Source organism: Sus scrofa, chromosome 15 (assembly GCF_054392235.1).
Source record: "Sus scrofa isolate SSC_HxYL_T2T_F1_AM1 chromosome 15, Sscrofa_HxYL_maternal_Yorkshire_Landrace_v2.0, whole genome shotgun sequence".
Taxonomy (NCBI): Eukaryota; Metazoa; Chordata; class Mammalia; order Artiodactyla; family Suidae; genus Sus; species Sus scrofa.
In genome coordinates, this window is record NC_139397.1 from 108,111,014 (window position 1) to 108,132,690 (window position 21,677).

General features: G+C 35.7%; 1 protein-coding gene and 1 long non-coding RNA gene across 4 annotated transcripts in view; one reads left to right on the plus strand and one right to left on the minus strand.

The window, feature by feature from the left end:
• COL5A2 (collagen type V alpha 2 chain) overlaps positions 1-8,664 on the minus strand; it is a 146,935-nt gene extending 138,271 nt beyond the window's left edge. For 2 of the 3 annotated variants that reach the window (XR_014828846.1, XM_084998324.1), the window contains exon 1: positions 8,411-8,664. Coding sequence is in view for 2 of the 3 variants with exons in the window: in XM_084998324.1 (XP_084854450.1) it covers positions 8,411-8,507 (97 nt within the window). In the remaining variant the exon portion in view is untranslated. The remainder of the gene's footprint in view (positions 1-8,410) is intronic. The other variant, NM_001105289.1, reaches the window with a different exon arrangement.
• On the plus strand, positions 5,341-19,556 carry LOC110257158 (uncharacterized). Its single transcript, XR_002339402.2, has 3 exons — positions 5,341-5,477; positions 16,412-16,514; positions 19,420-19,556. It is a non-coding gene; the product is annotated as an uncharacterized LOC110257158 (long non-coding RNA).
• The last annotated feature ends 2,121 nt before the right edge of the window (positions 19,557-21,677 follow it).

Consider the following 21,677-nt stretch of genomic DNA (forward strand, 5'->3'; position numbering starts at 1 on the left):
TCAATAATCATTCGATGAGCTCCTACAATTTGTTAGGAGCCATACTACTACACAGGTGGTTTATATACATGATAGTCTTCAAAATAATTATTTAAGGTAAATATTATTTTTCCAATTTTATAGATGAACCAAGATGTAAAAAAATCAAGAAAATAGCCCAAAAATATACAAATATAATTTGCAAAATCTGAATTTGAAATCAGTTTACTTTTATTTGAATAACTACAGAGTGTGAGAGATATTTTTTAGATTTTCAAAAATAATACTCAAGTGGAATACACACATGGAATAACCATTGTGTACCAAACACATAAAATAAATTTATGAAATCAAGTGGAACCTAGAAAGCAGACTTAAAAAAAAGGATAAGTGTGTGTATGCCTGTGTGTAGTGGCAGGTAAGAACTAGAGGCAATTCCTTATTTTGAGGCAAAAAATGACAGCTACTATGACTTAAATTCTAGAAATGGGCCACATCATGGAAAGTCTTGAATGCCTTGCTTAGGAGCTTGAACATTATTTTTTCTCAAGTTATTGGGAATTAATGGAAAGTTTTAAGGAAGGTAATAATGTGATCATACTTTAATTTTATATTACAGTGGCGAAAGAGGAGGTCTATATAGGTGTGGGTGGGAAGTAGCCACGTGGATGGCAAGGAGACAAACTTAGATGCCACTGTGGTAAACTGCAGTGATCCAAGGATTATTGCAATAATGATGGTGAGAGCCTAAACTGAGGCATTGGTAGTACAGAGGACAGGAGGTATATCTGGGAAGGAATTAGCCGGTAAAATGGTAGAATCTAATGACTGATTAGATTTTTGCTTGAATAACCAGGTAGGATGATGTTGCCATTAACTGACAAAAAGAATACATGAGAAAGATGATCCTGTCTTAGACGGAAGATACTGAGTTGCGTTTTGGACACTGAACTTGAAGTGGCCATGGACCACCCAGTGGGAAACTGGGTATTCTGAAGTTCATGTAGAACGTCAGGATTGGAAAGAGAGATCCAAGAATGATCAGCAACCGGCTATTAAGAAAAACTCTGAGTGAGTAAGATTCTTAGATAATCTAACACACGGAGAGGACTAGTGGACTAACTCCTATGACAAAACAATGTGCTAAGGATAAATAAAGAGAAGAAGACCATTAAACTGAGAGGAAAAGGTCAGGAAGGTATAGGGAGAACCTTCAGAGAGTAGCCTTTCAGGAAAGTTGGAGTGGTCAGTGGTAGGTGAAAGGACCCCAGTGGAACATCACACATTTCAGTTCTCCTCTTATTAGACCAACTTAAGTGGAATGGAGAGGGTTTGTGGGATGTGCACACAGTCAGAGTACAGTTGGATGAGTGAGGGCATGGAGGCAGATAGAAAACTGCACTGCTCCTTTAAAGCAACTGAACTTTTCATTTAAAGGGAGGGTGGGAGCCGGACACAGGCCCTGGGAGAGAGCCGAGCTTGTTTACAGGCTAAGGGGAAAAAGCTCATACAAAGGAAGCTGTTGAAGCTATGGAAAAGAGAGCATGATTGATGGAGCAAGTTCCCCCAGGATATGGAGAACAAACAAAATACAGAAGGAGAACAAATCCATAAGGTTCCTCAAAACAAAATCAAAGATCTGGTAAAAGTAAAAAAAAAATATACCACCAAGGTCTGTATCTGTGATGACTGAAATCAGTTACAATATTACTTTCTGTGTCTCATTTAAGTGCTCTAAAACTATCTTCAGGTAAAGTTCCCAAATGACCCTCCTAATAGTCCTACCAGATTGACAGGGGTGTGTATAATTCCATCAATATCAGATGAGCACCCAAAGGCTCACTGAAGTTAAGGGACTCTGCTAAATAGCAGAAATGGACCAGAATCCAGGAGTTCTCTCCAATGATAGATGGACCATGGCTTACTTTACTTTCTTAAGTATAAAGACTAAAATGAGCCTATGATGCTTATCTTGCAAGTAATGTTTTGAATAACCCAGTCTACTGTCATCTTGAAACTGAATTTATAATTCTGATTGAATGGACACCTGGGAAAAAAAGATAAAACAAAAAAAAAAAGAAAGAAAAAAGAAAAACAACTATAAAAATGTTTTTCCTTCTCCCTATATCTAACTAATACAAAAAAAAGATATAAATATTTTTGAGCTTGAAAATTATAGCAGAACCTAGAGGGACAAAGTTCCATTATTTTATTAATATTAATTTATTAATATTGCTAATATTACTGACTTATCTGTAGAAGGAAACACATGGGTAAGGAAAATCTTGTTCCTTAGAGAACATATAAAATATAAGTGAATTTCTGTTGAAGGATTATTTTTAAACATACAAATAAAATAAAATAAAAACACCAAGGTTGCCAATGTAGTCACAACTTTAAGGCAAAATTTTCCATTGGCTAGATGGCCCTCCATGCAAATGTCAAGAATTCATGCTGTTTTAAATATGGAGTTCCCGTCATGGAGCAGTGGTTAACAAACCTGACTAGGAACCATGAGGTTGCAGGTTCGATCCCTGGCCTTGCTCAGTGGGTTAAGGATCTGGCATTGCCGTGAGCTGCGGTGTAGGTTGCAGACGCGGCTCGGATCCCGCGTTGCTGTGTCTCCGGCATAGGTTGGTGGCTACAGCTCCAATTGGATCCCTAGCCTGGGAACCTCCATATGCCGTGGGAGCGGCCCTAGAAAAGGCAAAAAGACCAAAAAAAAAAAAAAAAAAAAAGTTTAAATATTGAATATAATGGCTCATCAGTCTTAAATGAAATTTAGAAAAAATTCACCTAGAGACTCTCATACTGAGTGAAAGAAGTCAGAAAGACAAATACCATATGATATCACTTATATCTGGAATCTAATATATGGCACAAATTAACCTTTCCACAGAAAAGAAAATCATGGACTTGGAGAATAGACTTGTGGTTGCCAAGAGGGAGGGAGTGGGATGGATTGGGAGCTTGGGGTTAATAGATGCGAACTATTGCTTTGGAGTGGATAAGCAATGAGATTCTGCTGTGTAGCACTGAGAACTATGTCTAGTCACTTCTGATGGAGCATGATAATGAGAGAAAAAAGAATGTAAACATGTATGTGTAACTGGGTCACCACGCTGTACAGTAGGAAAAAAATGTACTGGGGAAATAATAAAAAAATTTAAAAAAAAAGAAAAAATTCACCTGAAATTTAAATGGAAGGAAATTTGAATTGTCAATATGTTCCCAGCAATTCCATCATCTTATATAAACTTGTGCAACTTGCCCAAATTCATACAATAGGTCAATTAATAATTAACAATTTTAGTCTTTTTATCCTACAATTTCCTCTCATGTGCCAATCTAAACTTTTCAATGCTGAAATCTCAGAGCAAAAAAAAGACTACAGTCAAAAAGTGATCCATTTTTAAACATTTTATAAGTCGCCATATAAGGCTAAGTGATGATGCATGAATTATCCTTCAAGCAGGATTTTAAAAAAGAAAAAAAACCCAGATTAACATGACTTCAATCTTCTAAGTCCCCTCTTCTCAAAACAAAGCATTCTCTATGTTTTTACCTCATATATTGTGTTAGGTGCATTTCTAGAATGATGAACACAATAAGTGTTAGGTCTGTGGTGATATGATAGAAGTGTAAAGAGAAAGTAAGAGAGAGAAAATGAAAACTATATATTCACCTGTAAACAGATTAATAGTGCGTGCCCTTTGGTAGCAGAATATTCATCTAACCCACCATGAGGAGGACTTGGGCCTTGAGCTGCTTTTCCAGAGATAACGATGAATTTGCAATGGTTTACCTACAAACTTTAATTAGGCAACCTTATAACTGAAAGGAATAACTAGAATAGTAAGTTATTACCAAAGTCACAGTGTTCAGCCTTGGAACAGGAAAGCAACTAGTATCCACATCAAGATCAAGAGTGTTAGGTGGATTTTCACCACAGTGGTTCACAGCATGAATCAGAATCACCCAGAGAGCTTCCCACCCATAGCTATAAATCAGGATATATGGAAATGAGGGGAGCCTAGAATCTATATTGGCAACCACTTCTTCAGGTGATTCTTCATGCAGCCAGCTCAACATTGATCTGTGGATTGTTTACCTACTAACCTAAAGAATCATAGTCCAAGTATACATCATGTTTGTCAATATAAAAAATTTGTTATATCTATCAATCTACCAATCTACATATATAGAGTGAGATACTCTTCAAAATAAAGCCTCATTCTAGTTTGAATAAAAGTTATAGTTACTTCTAAATTTATCTGATGAGAATAAGGAAAGAACTGTAACCTAATATTTAAGTGCCATCCAGTATTCTTTGCTTTATAATCTGCTCAGAAATAAACAATAAGCAGAGTAGAATTGTTTACTCAACTATATTCTGCCCACTAAAACCAGAAGATCTATTCCACTGAAAGTGGCTGACAATTATACTCACTGTGGTCGGGCTTGTAGTTGCCCCCTAATATCTATTTGCCCATTTATATCCTTCATAATATAACTCTATTTAGTAGAGTACATTGCCAGTGCTACCTAGCTAAGACTATGTTTCCCAGAAGCCCTTAGAGCTTTGTGAGACCATATGACTAAATTCTAGCTAACTTACAAGTAAGTTGAAATATGGGGATTTAATAGTCTCCATTTAAAAAGAGGGAATTTTGTCTCCCATCTTCTGTCCAGATGCTTGAAGGTAAATATAATGGCTGGAACTCTAGCAGCTGCATAGGAATATAACAAGGGCTGTCCCCTAAAGATATGAGAGCTGGAAAAAAACTGAATCCCTAATTTGTAGAGCTGGTATACCAGCTTTTCACTACATAACTAAAAGCTTATTTTATGTAAGCAAAAAACAAAACAATATTTTTTTTGGTTTAAACTACTGCATTCTGCTATAAGCACCTGAACATTGATTAAAACATCCACTGCAAAAGCAGAGTTTGCATACCCTACATGATCTGAAGTATCTATGTCAACAGTAATGAGTTTATAACAATCTATGAATGAACAAGTATCTTAGGCTATGTATTCATATTCTTAATCTCCTTTAAAATGAACCCATCCAAACACTAGTGTTAATCATTAGTTTCTTCATGTTTGTTTTTAACAATGAGATAAATGGTAGATATAATAAAAAATATAGGGGACTATGCTATAGAAAAGACCATGAGCCCCTCACTTCTTAGCCCCTCACAACTTAGCCAAGCAGAAGTTGGCTTGGGTCCAGGATATTAGTGTAGAGCTGCAACAAGAGGGTTGCAAATTTATGGTCCATGAGCCAGACTTGGCACCCAGATATATTGCATTTGGCTTATGCAACACTTTCTGAAAACATTAGATTTGAATGCCTTCAAGTGGGCATGCACCTTCAGTTCTCCACAGGCCCACCATCCCCTGATGATGTACGAACACCCGCTTGCTTCACTTGTTGATGTTACCTGCCTGGTCTCTGAGAAGCATTGACGTTTATAGTCTCTGGAAAGAAAATGGTACGTTTCTGTTCTGCACCTTCCCTTCTGTCCATTGCTTCTCTCTTTCATTGTTGAAATCAACGATTCATCACAAGGATTATTTTCTAAGATTAGGTGTAGCCACTTCTAAAAACAAGAATGTATATAAGCTCACTAGGTGTTAGACTTTTATTTTGGAATATAAAAGTTACTACAAATGCACTAGTATTTTCTCCTACAAAAAACAAATGGGGAATCTCTCAAAGCACCCTGCCCCACAAGTAACACACACACACATACACACAACTCATGAAAAGCTGATTTTGTCATCTTAACTCATTTTTGTAACTTAATTTTACCTAATAGTCTCAACTAAAGTTAGCTGAACTCTCAAACTTTCTCATTTTTATAAATTTAAAATATCAATTCAGTTCTTAAAATTTAGTGAGAAGTAGTACTGATTTTGGCCTAACAGGCCTAAAACTTTATTTACTTTCTCTTATCTCATCATTCACAAATATTTCTATCAGACAGGTACTATGTAACATAAGTTTTAAATTTCTGGTAAATAATCACAGTCAAACAGAAGAAAAATATACCTTGAAGTCTTGAAAAGAAAAAATAAAAGCTTATAAATATGTACTTACATGTGAAAATAAGTATATACATTTAAAAGGGGACATATTTGTATACAAAGTCAATACGACGTTATATGACTTACTTATAGCTAAAAGTTGAAAAACATATATGTTTTTACATGTATCCTTACATATTTCTTTGGTTTTAAAGCATTTACCTGAACTTACTTTTCCCCAAATTTAAAATCACATGGGAGTTTCAAATTTCTGACCACTTTTGTTAAGCTTGTAACAAGTCTGTACAGGGGAAAAAAGTATTGCCAAGTATCCATACAACATAAATTAAAGCAAAATATGCATGGTAAATCAGCACAAGTTATGTAGCTCTGAATATCCTGGATTCTGGAATTCTTTTCTATATCATCTTTAATTAGGACTACAACTGTTTTCTTTGGTATTGAATTTTTATCACATATATTCTCACAGTTTGAATAGTAAAACTGAGGAATTTATTTTTCACAATACGTATGCAAGCAACTACCCTTTTTCTGTAAAATCTAATGTTTAGTATTCCAGTTTCTACGCTATTTGGTTATACTGAGGGGGAGGTGAGTTGGTGTGGAATCAGGGACTTTTTGCATCAAGCCTCAAATTTTAACATTTATATAAATTAGTATTATGATAATTATAAGTATTTGGGAAAGTCTTTTAACATGTGGCCTATTCCACATACCTTATGAAACATCCTTTTCAGTTATGCACATGTTCCATTATTTTCATGTTATAAATGTAAGTTATTTATTTTAAAATATGTTAACAAGGAAAGTTGTATTAATGAAGCTTTAAATTAAAACTGTTGGGGTTTTTAGGGGGGAGGGGAGTCAACTATTTCTTTTATATTTAGATTTTCTACCTCTACTGGAATTTTTCTGTATTTTTTCTTCCCTTTCCTGACTACTACTTCCTATTCAACTACCTCCCCAACCCTTCCAAACAACACATGCTTTTTATAACACTGCAAAGAAACTCAAGAGTTTATCTTTTATAAATGATCTCATTTTTTTCCGACATAAAAAGTAACATAAAAAGTTTCAAGATTTTAGAAAGTGCCCCCTCTATGGGACTCTGGACAGACTGTTGGGTATTCTTCCCAGATTCTTATTTTCACTCTTTAAATGTTTTTTAGATCTTAGGTGTCTAGATTAATTTTAATGAACATCTATGAAACAAAAAATACACAGAAGCAGGTATTAAAATATATATATACACACATTGCACATACATATATGTGTATATATACACAAATATATAAATGAAAGACAATAACAGAAAAGTTCAATAAATGTGCTAAGTTTTAAAAGCTTGAGTTTGATGTTAAATTGTTATGAAAATCTATAATGGCCTATTATGAAAGAGTACATGTCTGTATTTGAAACTTCAGGCCTAGAGGGCAAGGATTTAATAATCAGTGGAACCAGTTTAAATATTTTCTTATATTCTATAGCAGCCAAGCATTTTTGCTTAACCACAGAACCTAACGCTAACATATGTAAATTGCATAGGAAAAAAAAAACTGGTAACCAGGCAAGATTTGTCTTACATTTTTAAAAAAGGAAAGAGAAGAAAGGAAACCTGTGCCTCATGAATAATATCCATACAAATAGTCCATGATAAATAAATTATATAAGGCATGCCAATTTCCTGCCTTCCGCCATCCAACAGAGAACCACCACTGTCCTGATAATCAAGTCAGTAGGGTGGGAAAATAAGAAATCTGGCTTCTATCAGCCTCTGCCATGGAGATATAAACGAGACTGTCTCTCAGAAAGCAAAAGTGATTGTAAGATCACAAATGAAAATGGGAAAGACAAAGACGTAAAAGTTGGTAAACAGAAAAGAATAAAGATCCAAAGACAAAGAAAAATCAGTTATCAGAGTGGCTGCAGAGGTTTTTCTAAACAAAGAATTTTATGAAGCAGCTGAAGTTCAGTACAAAAAAGACTCCACCCTACTCTGCTTCTGCGGCAACTTCTTGCTCTGAAAACTCCAGCCCACATAACAGAACTCCTCTAACTAAAAGTGCCTTTAGGACTCCGTTTTAAGCAGTCTCTTTTCTTTGAAACGTCCCACTCTCCACATTCAGGCAAAAGGACTTATCCCAGGCTTTCCCAGAAATATTTCAGCAGTGTACTCTTCCCAGGGGCAGATGTAGAAGCTCCGGATTTACAAACATCCCAATTGTCTTCGGAGCCGTTTCCCAGGTGCAAATCTGTCAGCCCCCTTCTCAACTTCAAACCAGAACCTCCTCTTCATGCTCTTCCTGAGGCTTAACATTCCACCTATTTCCCAAACCATGCAATAAACACCACAAGGAAAGGCAAATGGCAAACTCACCATCCTCGTCTTCTTCCTGGGCTTTTATTGAGACAAATTGCCCTAATAAAACAGTAAGAATGAGGAGAGGTCTTGCTTCTGCCCAGTTTGCCATCATGTCTAAATATTAGACATGTGGGTCCTCCTGGGAGTGAAAAGTAGATTCTAAGGTTATTGTAGCACCATGAAGTCAGCTCCGGGCTCTTCTTTCAGCACTAGCCCCAGGGCAGCCTCTGCAAACCCCCTTTTTCAGCACCAGCTCCGGCACAGTCTGCGAAAACTTTTTTCAAGCGATGCAGCTTTAAATAGGAAGAATGCTGCCTCCACTTCTTTTCCTGCCCCTTTTCAGCTTGTTCAGGCTCATAACCATCCAGTGTCTGCCAAGCAACGGTCTGATTGATGGTAAACAACCAAATCAGAACACGCGCCTCCTGTGCCTTTAACTGTCCTTAATTCATTTATGTTTTAAACATAAATATGGCTTAATCGCAGAAAAAAACGTTTGTTTCTCGTTCCTTTTTTTTTTTTTTTTTAAAAAAAAAAAAAAGCCTGTTAGAAGGAAAGAGTCTTAGAGTCTTATTCTCCCGTCCCTAACCCTTCCCCCAGACACACACCCATTCACTTTTTCCCTATAAGCTGAAAAAGACATTAGGGAGGAATTACAGTCTTTTAGCCTAGTTTTTGGTATCTATATAATTCAGGATTCTCGTCCATCTTAAACTTTCAAAGGATCAAATTTTAACCCTTTCTTTTTACTAAGTGTGATTTATTCTTGTCCCCTTGTCACAGTATGTTTATTTTCCCAGATTCTAGAAGGGACTGTTAAATGTCCAGGTAAAGAAATTACTTTAGACAAATAAATGTGTGATGCATCATACTTTTAATTAAGATCATCTTCTTATCTCTCTGTATTATTTATGAAAACCTATCTGCAGATCCCTTTTGTTCCTGAGAGTTTTATTGTGGAGAAAAATAAACCACTGTGCCAGTGTGGAGGACTGGGAAATACACTGCATTTGGAGGCAGAAAACTTCACTTCACACATCAGCTCTGCTACTCACCCATTTTGTAAACACAAAGTCTTTATCTCTGTGCACTCCAATTTTCTCATTTGAGAATAGGGCTTTGCCCTGACCAATGGACAGGGTTTAGTGACACTAAAATAATATGAGTAATATTAACTAAGTTCCAAGTTACAGAGAAATACAAAAAAGTAGATGGTGGTGTTATTAACCCTAAACCCAGTTTTTCAGGGAATATGGTATTCCAGTTTCACGTGACATTCAAGAGCAATATACATGAACTTTTGTGCCACACTCATGTTTGCTAAGATCTTAATGACCCCAGAGTGTTCCACATAATACATTTGCCACCTTGAGTCTACCCAGAATCAGAATGGCTGTTCTACACAAGAAAGGTAAGTCAATGGTTTATAACAACTCAGCAGTGATCACAGCGATCAGGTAGCCAGCACTGTCCTAAGCACTGGAGGGAGAGGATGATTCAAAAATAAGTAAAAGGTGGGAGTTCACATCGTGGCGCAGTGGTTAACGAATCCGACTAGGAACCATGAGGTTGCGGGTTCCACCCCTGGCCTTGCTCAGCTGGTTAAGGATCCTGCGTTGCCGTGAGCTGTGGTGTAGGTTGCAGATGTGGCTTGGATCCCGCGTTGCCGTGGCTGTGGCATAGGCTGATGGCTACAGCTCCGATTAGACCCCTAGCCTGGGAACCTCCATGTGCCATGGGAGCGGCCCTAGAAAAGGCAAAAAAAAAAAGACAAAAAAAAAAAAAAAAGTAAAAGGCAAAAAAATAAATAAATAAGTAAAAGTCATGCCCACTGTCTCCAAGGAACACTAATGTAGACACTAAGAAAAGAAATTTTCATGAAACTAGAAATATAAGCCAGAGCACATAAATATATGTGGGGTACCTTAAGCCCAGTAGAAATTCAGAGAAAAGAGAGATTATAGGATAATATTAGATAAGTGAAGCATTATCATCACTTTTCTTAATAGAAGTATCCAATTACCTTTTAATTTTAACTTTGGAGTTAGAGTCTCTGCAGAAGTATTCCAGAGGAAGTCAGGTCTCCAAGCAGCTGTACCCTCTAACTTTTCACTTAGACATGTCCTGTTTCAATTACTTCCATCAACATAATACTTAAATTCCCTGCTCCCATTTAAAGGAATGGGCCGAGTAAGGACCAAAACTCACCCTTCTACTAGTTCTATCTAGAATATCTGACAGAGGACTTGGAAAAAACACCTTGCTAAATATTTGAAAAGAAAAACAGGAAAATGCAGAGAAGAAAATTTACTCCAATTGCTTGTCACTTCTATTCTATTTTGAAATGCTTTTAGCCATCAACACACCAATACCAAAGGCTTGGTACAATTTTCAGGCATCTTATGTGGAATCTTTACTGGACCGCAGAGACTAAAGACAGTTATGGAGAATCTGCAATTCTCAAGTATTCTGGATGCTGAGGGCACAGAGATAATAACATAACAGGACTTGCAGCAGAATCAGTATATATAAACAGTGCTTGCTCAGATCAGCATCTTAGTATCTGTTATTAAAGCAGCTTATCAATACAGTTATTTAAAATCTAACTGTAAGGCAACCTCTCACAGTGTCTTCCTGTTTCAGCCTCCTCTTACCATCATACAAAAAGCACATGGTATGATAAGGGCAGAGCAAATATTTTCAAGAGAACTGAGATAAATTAGCATTCTCTCTTATCCTTGCAAGCTTTGTGCCTTGGGCTTTTCTTCTGTGTTTGGCTTTAGGATCTTATATTACACTTCAGAAAAGAGTAAAACACATACAAGTGTTGACCATGTCTGTTTAGTAGATGTGGCTTAATTCCAGAAGATTTGACTATTTCTCAGTCCTCGAAGAACTGATTCTAGGTTTCAGTGCTTGAGTGGGAAGCTCAGAAACCTGTCACAAATCCAGTGTAATAATATATGCCTTGTGGATGAAGTTTTACTAATTCATTTTTCACAGCAATTCTGGGAGGTATTTATTATTTTTCTCAGGTCATACATAGGGAATCTCCCTTCAAAGAAGTTTCAACTTTGCTAAACTAATAAGTGGTAGATTAAGGATTCTATTACTCCAAAGTGAGTGTTCTCACCACTTCCTAGCCTTTAGATCTACTGACATAATCTTTCAAGGCTCAGAAAATGTCTTAGCACCCTTCAGAGTTAATCTCTCCCTCTGTACTCTTCATCATTTCCCTTTACCTCTCCCTCAATTTCTTCAAAAAAGAAGCAAAAAAAAAAAAAAAAAAAAAAAAGAACCAAAGGGTTTCCCTCTTGACTCCACATCTTTTACAGTTTCTTTTCCCTTCCCTTCCCCTCCTGGTTATACTTCACCCTGTAGCATCAGTTTGTCATCACCAGCACTACAAGAGACACCAATATCCCTTTGATAAACTCAAAGATCTTTCCTCTTTCCTCCTATAATGTCTGATACTCAAGCTATGCCATTCTTCTTACTGAAACTTTTTCCTCCCATGGCTTTCTGGTCCCATATGCTACTCCTCCTCCTTCTCTGCTTTTGGAACCAGATTTCCTTTGCTAATTCCTCTCAGAAAATTATCCTTCTTTCTGTGTTGAACTATCAGCTTTTTTCTCTCTCCTTGCTCATTGTCTTGGGCTTTTTTAACTGTTAGGTCCCTTGACTTTATTTCCATTTACATATTAATAACTTCAAGCCAAGGCTCCCATCCTGACCTGCAGACCTGTATTCCTAGATGCTCGAACAGAGCATCTGCCTCTGGACAAGTCCATGAAGCTCAGAGTCCAGAATGAAACAAACCATGATCTCCCATTGTTCTTTATAACAATTAATGCTACTACAATTACCCTAGTCCCAAAGATAAGACACAGAAAAGGACACTCTTCCTTTCCCTCAACCCAATTCCAATTTTTCACTGTCTCGTTAGTTTTTCTCTGCATTGTGTTTTTTTTTTTTTAATTTGAAGTATATTTGATTTAAAATATAACTTAGTTTCAGGTGTACAACACAATGATTCAATATTTCTATAGATTATACTCTAAAGTTATTTTACAATATTGGCTATATTCCCTGTACTATGCAATATATCCTTGTAGCTTATTTATTTTATTTTGTTTTATTGAAGTCTAGTTGATTCACAATGTTGTGTTAGCTTCAGATGTATAGCAAAGTGATTCAGTTTTATATATATATTCTTTTTTCAGATTCTTTCCACAGGTTATTACAAAAGATTGAGTATAATTCTCTGTACTATAAGGTAGTTCCTCTGATGGTTATCTATTTTATATTTAGTAGCGTGTATATGTGAATCCCAAACTCCTAATTTATTCCTCCCTCCTTTCCCCTTTGGTATCATAAATTTGTTTTCTATGTTTGTGAATGTATTTGTGTTTTGTATTTAAAAATTTTTTTTTGGCTTTTTTAGGGCTGCACCCACGACATATGGAAATTCCCAGGCTAGGGGTTGAATAGGATCCACAGCCGCCCGCCTACGCCACAGCCAGAGCATCCAAGATCTGAGCTGCATCCACTCAAAGAACCCACTGAGCAAGGCCAGGAATCAAACCTGCACCCTCATGGATACTAGTTGGGATCTTAACCCCCGAGCTACAAAAGGTACTCCTATTTGTGTTTTGTAAATAAGTTCATTTGTATCATTTTTTTTTAGATTCCACATATAAGTGATATCATAAGATATTTTTATTTCTCTGTCTTACTTCACTTAGTATGATAATCTCTAGGTCCATCCATGTTGCTGAAATAGTATTATTTCACTCTTTTTTATGGCTAAGTAGTATTCGTGTGTGTGTGTGTGTGTGTGTGTGTGTGTGTGTACCGTTATCTTCTTTATCCATTCATCTGTCCATGGTCATTCAGGTTGCTTTGCTATTTTAAATAGTACTACAACAAACAGTGGACTACATGAGTCTTTTCAAATTATAGTTTTCCTCCAGATATATGCCCAGGAGAGGGATCACTGGATTATATAGTAACTCTATTTTCAGTTTTTTCAGAACCATCCATATTGTTCTCCATAGTGGCTGTATCAATTTACATTCCCACCAACAGTGTAGGAGGGTTCCCTTTTCTCCACACCCTGTCCAGTATTTATTATTTGCAGACTTTCTGATGATATCCACTCTAATTGCAGTGAAGTGATACCTCACTGCAGTTTTGATTTGCATTTCTCTGATAATTAGAGATGTTGAGCATCTTTTCATTTGCTTGTTGGCCATGTGTATGTCTTTCTAGAGAAATGTCTATTTAGATCTTCTGCCCATTTTTTGGATTTTTTTTTTTTTATTGAGCTGTATGAGCTATTTGTCTATTTTGGAAATTAGTCCCTTATCAGAAACATCATTTGCAAATATTTTCTCCCATTCTGTAGGTTGACTTTTTGTTTTATTTATGTTTTCCTTTGCTGTGCAAAAGCTTTAGTGAGGTCTCATTTGTTTATTTTTGTTTTTAATTTCCATTACTTTACGAGATGGATTCAAAAAAAATGTTACTGTGGCTTATTTATTTTATACATAGTAGTTTGTACCTCTTAATCCCTTACCCCTATCTTGCCCCTCCCCCATCCCTCTCCCCACTGGTAACCTACTAGTTTGTTTTCTATCTGTGAGTCCATTTGTTTTGCTATATTCATTCATTTTTTTTTAGATTCCACATATAAGTGATAACATACCATTTTTGTCTTTCTCTGTCTGACTTATTTCACTGAGTATATTAACTTCTAGTTCTACCCATGTTGTTGTAAATGCATTTATTATACCCTTTCTTTAAAAATTTAAATTAATTCCTAAGTACTTATATGATTAGCAACATATTTTGAAATAATAACAATAATAATAATAAAGAGGAAGAGAAGGAAAATGCCTATTTCTTGGTTCCATCTCCTCTGCTTTCCTCTTTTGGCTTCAGCCATTGGAAACACAGATTTTCCCAGGAACATAAGCAGTTTCACACCTCAGAATTTGCTCAGGCTCTGACCTTTGCCTGAAATAACCATCTCCCTAGTTTAATTCATTTTCTCATTCAGCAAATGTTTGTTGATTTCTATTATGTGCTAGGTTCTACTCAAAGCACTGAGGATATGGAGTGACATAGACATGGTTCTTAATGCTATGGAGCTTAAAACAGCAATAAATAAATGAACAAACAGTGATTTGCCATAACGTAAATAAAGAGATTGTCGTTGTAGAGTTGTTCAGGAGTCGGTGGTGGGAAGGATGCTGAAGATAGAGCTAACAGAATAGAACCTTTAAGGAGGTAACAGTGAATCTGAGACCTAAAATTTGAAAAGGAGCATTCTGTGGAGAACTAGGGGTGGGGGGTGGGGGTGGGATAATGGCATTTCAAGCAGGAGGAAGAGAAAATATGAGTGGCCTAGAATGTTGTATTAAATTTCTATGGCTGCCATAAAAATTACCACAAACTTAGTAGCTTAAAACAACAGAAATGTATTATCTTACAGTTCTGTAGGTCAGACGCCTGAGTCTCATTAGACTGAAATGAAGGCGTCAGCAGGACTGTGCTCCTTTTCCGAGGTTCTGGGGGGAAATCAATTTCTTCGTCTTTTCAAGCTTCTAGAGATCACCCACATTCTTGTAGCATCTTCCTCCATCTTCAAAGCCAGCAACATACCATCACTCCGACACTACCTCTATGGTCATCTCTCTCTCCCTGACCATCTGACCATAGCCAGGAAAGTTTCCCTGCTTGTAATGACACATGTGACTTGACTGCACTGGTTCCACCTGGATATCCAGGATAACTTCTCCATCTCAACATCCTTGATCACATTTCACAAAATCCTTTTTGACATGTAAAGTAACATATTCACAAGTTCTAGATATTAGGACATGGACATCTTTGGGAGGCCTTTATTCATCTTACCAAAGATAGGAATAAGCTTTGAGTGTGCAAAAGTAGAAAGAAAGCCATCACAGCTAGTCTGCTACATATAAGGTTGAAGATGAGGTCTGTCAGTAAAGCCTTACAGGTCACAGGTAAGAGTTTAGGTTTTTCTAAATGCAATGAGAATCCAATGAAGAGGTTTTAAACAGAAGAATGACATACTCTTATTTATGTCTGATTTTTTAAAAATCAGAATGGCTTGTAAGAAATATATTATAGCAAGGCAAGAATGGAAGTGAGAACACAGGTTAGGAAACACTTTTATACCAGATGACAGATGACGGAGGCTTGGACTAGGGAAGTGCAGTGGAAGTGGAAAGAAGTATAGGAATTCAGGGTATATTTTGAAAATAAAATCACTGATGAATTATGAGAAATTAAAGTGCAGATTTGAGAAGGACACCTCTGCCAACTAAGTGGATGACAGAGCCAGCAAAGCTCAAGTGTTGCCCCTAGGACAAACCAGGCTGCTCCTGTAATAGAACAGACCAACAAATTCTGTACGGGCCTCCCTAACCTCACACCATATTTGTATGTCTGATCTCCTTGTCACACTGAAAGCTCCTTAAGATTATGGACACTCTTTGGTCATTTACATTTGCCCAATAGTTACTGCTAAACACAGTGTATTGTTTGGAAAAGAATCAGAACTTGATGATTGAATGGCCATGACAGAAGTGACAATGAGCATAAATAAAAATGATTATAAGGTGTCATCTCCAGAGGACTAAGAATAAAATGGTTCTAGTGAAAGAAATATCTAAGCAAGGAAGAGAAACTGGTAAAAGAGTAGAAGAAAAGCACATAACTCATTAGGTGCCTTGCTACACATATATGCTATAAAATAGAAAAACCACACCTTTTAAACAGAAAAAGACTAGATATTGTAAATACACTTTCTTTCTAGCTGAAAACCACGGTGACAATAATAACTATAACGATAATAATGATGATAGTTAAAATGTATTAAGGACTCACTATGTGCCAAATACTATGTAAGTACTTTATATGTACTCATTAACTTAATCCTCAGATTAATGCTGTGGACTAAATCCTATTATTTTCCTTGTTTTGCAGATGAAGAAAGGAAATTGAGACTCACAGAAGCTAAATAACTCATGTCAAGTCATACTAGACATGTCAAGAAATGACAAACTTGTCAAGAAATGGCTAGATCCAGGTTTGGAACTCTGGTTGCAAAGTCTTTTATCTATCTTAAGGTTCTGAGGTTCAAAGAAACTATATGATGTTATTTCTTTAGTGTAAACTCCATTACTGATTTTTTTTAAACAAATGACAATACCTACAGAATCTCTCAAAATGTCTTTAGCATAACATCTTTTCAAGTAAACAAATATGAACCAATTTCATTCTAAATGCTATCTATATCCAAATTTTATAAATATAGGTTAGCTCTATCTGAATATTTATATTAAAATATATCTTAACACCTCTTTATTTAAGACATATTTTCTCTTTTAACTTCTTAAAATATGAACTTTCTTTTTAACCTGGATATTTATATTTTAATATAATTCATATTTTGAGAAAAGTTTACAATTTTACATTTTAAAATATTGTTTTATCTCCTGAGGCAATCAACAGACACATTTAGAAGTTATGGAGAGTCCTGTGAGCCAAAATCATAAATGATCTGATTACTAATGTTGGTTCACACAGCACCTAACTCTTTACATATTGAGTACACACATACTTGCTGAGACTCAAAATAGACCAGTGAAATAATATTAGTAGGATGATGATTCCCACTTAATATTTGGAGGTTAAGTGACTTTTCAGACAATGCAAACAACACTTTCCAAAATGGTTTCCAAGCTCTAGTCCTCTACTCACTGTACTTCATGATAATTAAACTATAATCCAATTTTACTAAGCAGGAAAATAGCATCAAAAGAGTCTGCAGGCTAGATAAGAGAGTAGTAGGTTTCCACCACACTCACACACAAAGGTAACTATGTTATGTTTATTAAGGCATATTTTAAATAGAGTAAAATTCACCTTTTTTAGACATGTAGTTCTTTGAGTACGACAAAGGTATATAATCGTGTCACCACCATCACAATCTAGAGGATATTTTCTTCACCCCCAAAAGTTTTTCAATCTTCTCCTCCCAACCCCATTTCTGATACCACTAATCTGATTTCCATTCCCATAGCTTTGCCTTTCCAGAACATTATATAAATGGAATCAGACATCTGGTGTCTGGTTCTAAGATTCATCCATGTTGTTGTACGTATTGATAGTTCATTACTTTTTTTTAAAAGTCCTATGTTTATATTTAAAAAATTTATTCCCTCTTTCTTAACCATTAATCCATTATTTATTTGTTAAGCCTAATAAATTCTGAAATGTGGATGGATGATTGTTTGTATTGGAGTAGACAATTCTCTGTAGCTAAAATGAGAATCCATGAGTCAGGGCTTCCCCTGAGGGAAACTTTTTAGATGGCAGGAGTACGTACAGGCTACAAAGGGGAAATTGTCCAGAAACTCAGCAACACCAAAGGCCATTTATACCAAATGAGCTTGCCATGCTCCAAAGACTCTTTAAAAATATCAAAGGCTTTAGAGTCTCAAGTTGTTTCCCAACAAAATAAGGAGTTATGTCAGCCCATCTGACTCTTACAGTTTTTATATTATAACTTCTTACAATTCTTACATTATAAGTTCTTACATTGTAATTGACAATTATGTGGTGAACAGAGGTCTGGGAAATTGGTATGGAGAGGGCAGTAGAGGGCAAGGAAATCAATGTGATACATTTTCATTTAATATTTTACATTTTCCTGTGTCTTGGGGCAAAATATTCCCTCAGCCACTTTAGTAACTTTATTTTTGTTTTATAGAGCTATGGAATCCTCTACCTTTGTGAGGAAAGAAAAGAAGTTTTGTAAATTGGCTGCTGAGAAAGTATAGCATTTTACATAACCTGCCATTTCAAGTATCATTTATGTTGTAGTTCTGTTCTACACTTTACATTTGTGCCCCATGTTTGAATATGAAAAATAGTTACATCAGTTATCAGTGTGTTGGGAGTATTCAATGTCAACTTTTTAAAACATTTTTAAAACAATCTATGAGTAATAAAAAGATTTATCCCTATCTCCTTCTTGCCAATGTGCATATATCAAATGAGAAATGGCCAGCACTGGTCGAGTCTAAAGGCTGAAAAGCAGAAAATTCTACTCTCAGTCTCTACTATCACAATCATTTGTTTTTGTAAGGCTTTAATAATCATGAAAAAGCTGAAATATAATGAGACACCAACATCAAATGCTTTCACTGACATGTGGAATCTGAAAAAAGGACAGACTGAACTTCTTTGCAGAACAGATGCTGACTCACAGACATTGAAAAACTTATGGTCTCTGGAGGAGACAGTTTGCGGGGTAGGGGGATGTGTTTGGGCTGTGGGATGGAAATCCTGTGAAATCAGATTGTTATGATCATTATAAAACTACAGATGTGATAAATTCATTTGAGTAATAAAAAAAGAAAGAAAAAAGCTAAAATATATTATTGATTAAAAACATGACTCATTTGGATATAATTTTTATTTCAATATCTCCAAATAATCAATGAGTTCACTTTGGTATAAATACATAAGTATAAATTATGATAGGCTCTGACTGCAGAAATGAAAGTCTTAAATAAATTTTAAAATTAGTCATTTTGTAGCCAAGTTTTTCAATGTTCTAAACACAGGGACCCAAGAAGAAATTGGTCCACATAAATCTGATTTATGCAGCCACATAAATCTGAGTCCTCCCTGATACCCAAGGATAAAGAAAAGCAAAGCCTTCTGTGATCAATTATTACCAAAAAAAGAAGTGGGTTATTAGTCTTAATACATAGAAAATACTAATGCAGGCTTCACTCATCAGCTGAATAGTGTATTATTTTAATTTCTTTAAGTATGTGAGTGATATCATCTCATGAGATTAGGGGGAACACATGGATCTCATTTTCTTATTTTACAGACTTTTGTTTTCTCTGGAATAACTGCAATCATAAGATATTATTGGCGAGTAAAATTTTATAAATGTGCCTTGTCTTCTCTTTCAGCATCATCTCTACTTCCATGGTTTTGGAATGAGAGGAATACAGAAAATTGTTCCTGGGACATCTGAAATCTCCTCTCCATAAATACATAGCTAAAACCATCAAGGGACACAAAACATTTGGCAATTCCTTTCCCTCCAAACTAACTAAAATTATTTGTACACACATTTACTTGTAAGAAGAGATCCTTTATTAATTCACATCTTGTAGTCAATCTCTAAGGCCCATCATCTGGCTCCAAAAAACGCAACATGCTTAATTTACTAAATGCATTCTGGATTCTCCTCAAATTTTTATGAATCTGTTAAAAACTCTCCAATTATTTCAATTATTTGTGACTTGTATATCATTAATAACAAGAAGAATTAATAAGTTCACAGTGCTCCTAAGACACGAGCTCAACACCCTCATTTCATACCCACATCCTACTATGTCCTACCTAACTTAAGGAAGAGGAGGTTCCGGTTTCAGAAGTTACACACAATTCAATACAGTGCATGTTTGTTGTGAGACTGTTTTGAGGATGCAAATACATATAGGACCTAGCCTTGACCTTTCAAGGACTTACCTGGTTTGGTGGTAATAGACACATGCACTGATATCTATAATCTACAAAATACTGGCATAAATTCTATCATAAAATATACAGAACAATGGCCGAACAGGGTAGAGTAAAAGGACTTTGGAAAAAGCTTAGGGATGTAGTAGAATTTAAGCAAAGTATCAAAGAATGAATAACACTCCAACAAAGATGGGCTGAAGGGAGGTTAGGGAAGACACAGGGGAAAACAGTCAAGTGACAGCGAAACTGATAGTAATCTAGCAGAGTTACATCACAGACCACCAAACACTACAAAGTGGGGGAATAAAAACACAATGTTTTAAAAAGCATTAAGTATTTAAGTAAAACTTATACTTAATTATACTTAAAAATTTATTAAAGCCAGTATTTTATTTATTTATTTGTTTGTTTGTTAGTTTACTTATTTATTTACTGACCAGGCCTGCAGTATAAGAAAATTCCCAGGACATGAATGGAACCTGTGCTATGGCAGCAACCCAAACCTCTGCATTGACAAGCCAGAGCCTTAACCTGCTTCCACAAGAGAATTCCAAATCACAATACCTTAAAAGCAAAAGGTATTTACAGTCAAGGAGATGGGGTCAGGGAATATTTAAAAATCAATTGCAATAAATCCTAACCTTAATGATACTTTTACCTTTTAATGGTCTAGTCAGTATTTCAAGACAATATCTATAGTAATTATTATATCTCAGGATACAGTGATTTTAAAATGATTTTTCTAAACTAATAAACTACTGTACTGGATTCTTCAGAACTCTGTCATTAGAGAGGCACAGAAAGATGCTGCTAGTATCTCTTTAGTCCGGTAGCAAAAAGTAAAAGCATTTCTAAAACTCTGCATGGTTTTGTTTCTTGTAGAACCACACCCATATCTTAGCTTCCAAAAGAAGACATAGCTCAAGAAAAAATGTGCATGAATCAGTAACCATACATAGACTTGAATTCTGTTTTCTACATAGCAACCTCATCTCATCTTCTAAGCTCCCTCCAAAGTGGTTTTTCAGCAGCCTGAGTCAACACAGTAAAGAGAAGTAGAAAACACACATCTGTAGGTCCCTATCTTATCTAAGTCCATGAGTGTTACTAGCCCTTTAAAATATTTGGAAAGATAAATACAGTTCCAAATTCCAAATCCTGAAGAGAGGGAATGACTACTAGTATAGTCAAAGTAATATTAGTTTAAAAAAAATGAAAACTGCAAAAACTCATCTTATATCATTAAGAACTTCAAGTGTGGTATCTCTGAAAGAACTGTTCTACAGAATATTATCTCTGGCAGTACTGAGCCTTGGGAACCATGAGCTCTGATCCTGGAACAGTCTCTGATTAATCTCCCGACCTGAGGAGAACCCCCTATGTCTTCAGAGCCTAATTCATTGTTTGTAAAATGGGATAGTAAAAGTCCCTTCATATTTCCAAGTATTGTTATAGGAACTATTCATGAATGACGTTTATAAATTCTAAATGTTAATAAAATAGAAGCTCTCATTCTCATTACTATACTTAAAGGTTGATTAAATACAAATATGCCATTTAAGAAAAAGCCTATTCATTTCTTTGCTTAAGAATGGACAATAGATCCTGAAGTTATTTTTAGCCATTAAAAGCATATTTTCAATGGGCAAAAGGACAAGACAAGTGAGCAATGCAATATTCCTTGGTTTGGCAGGGTTCC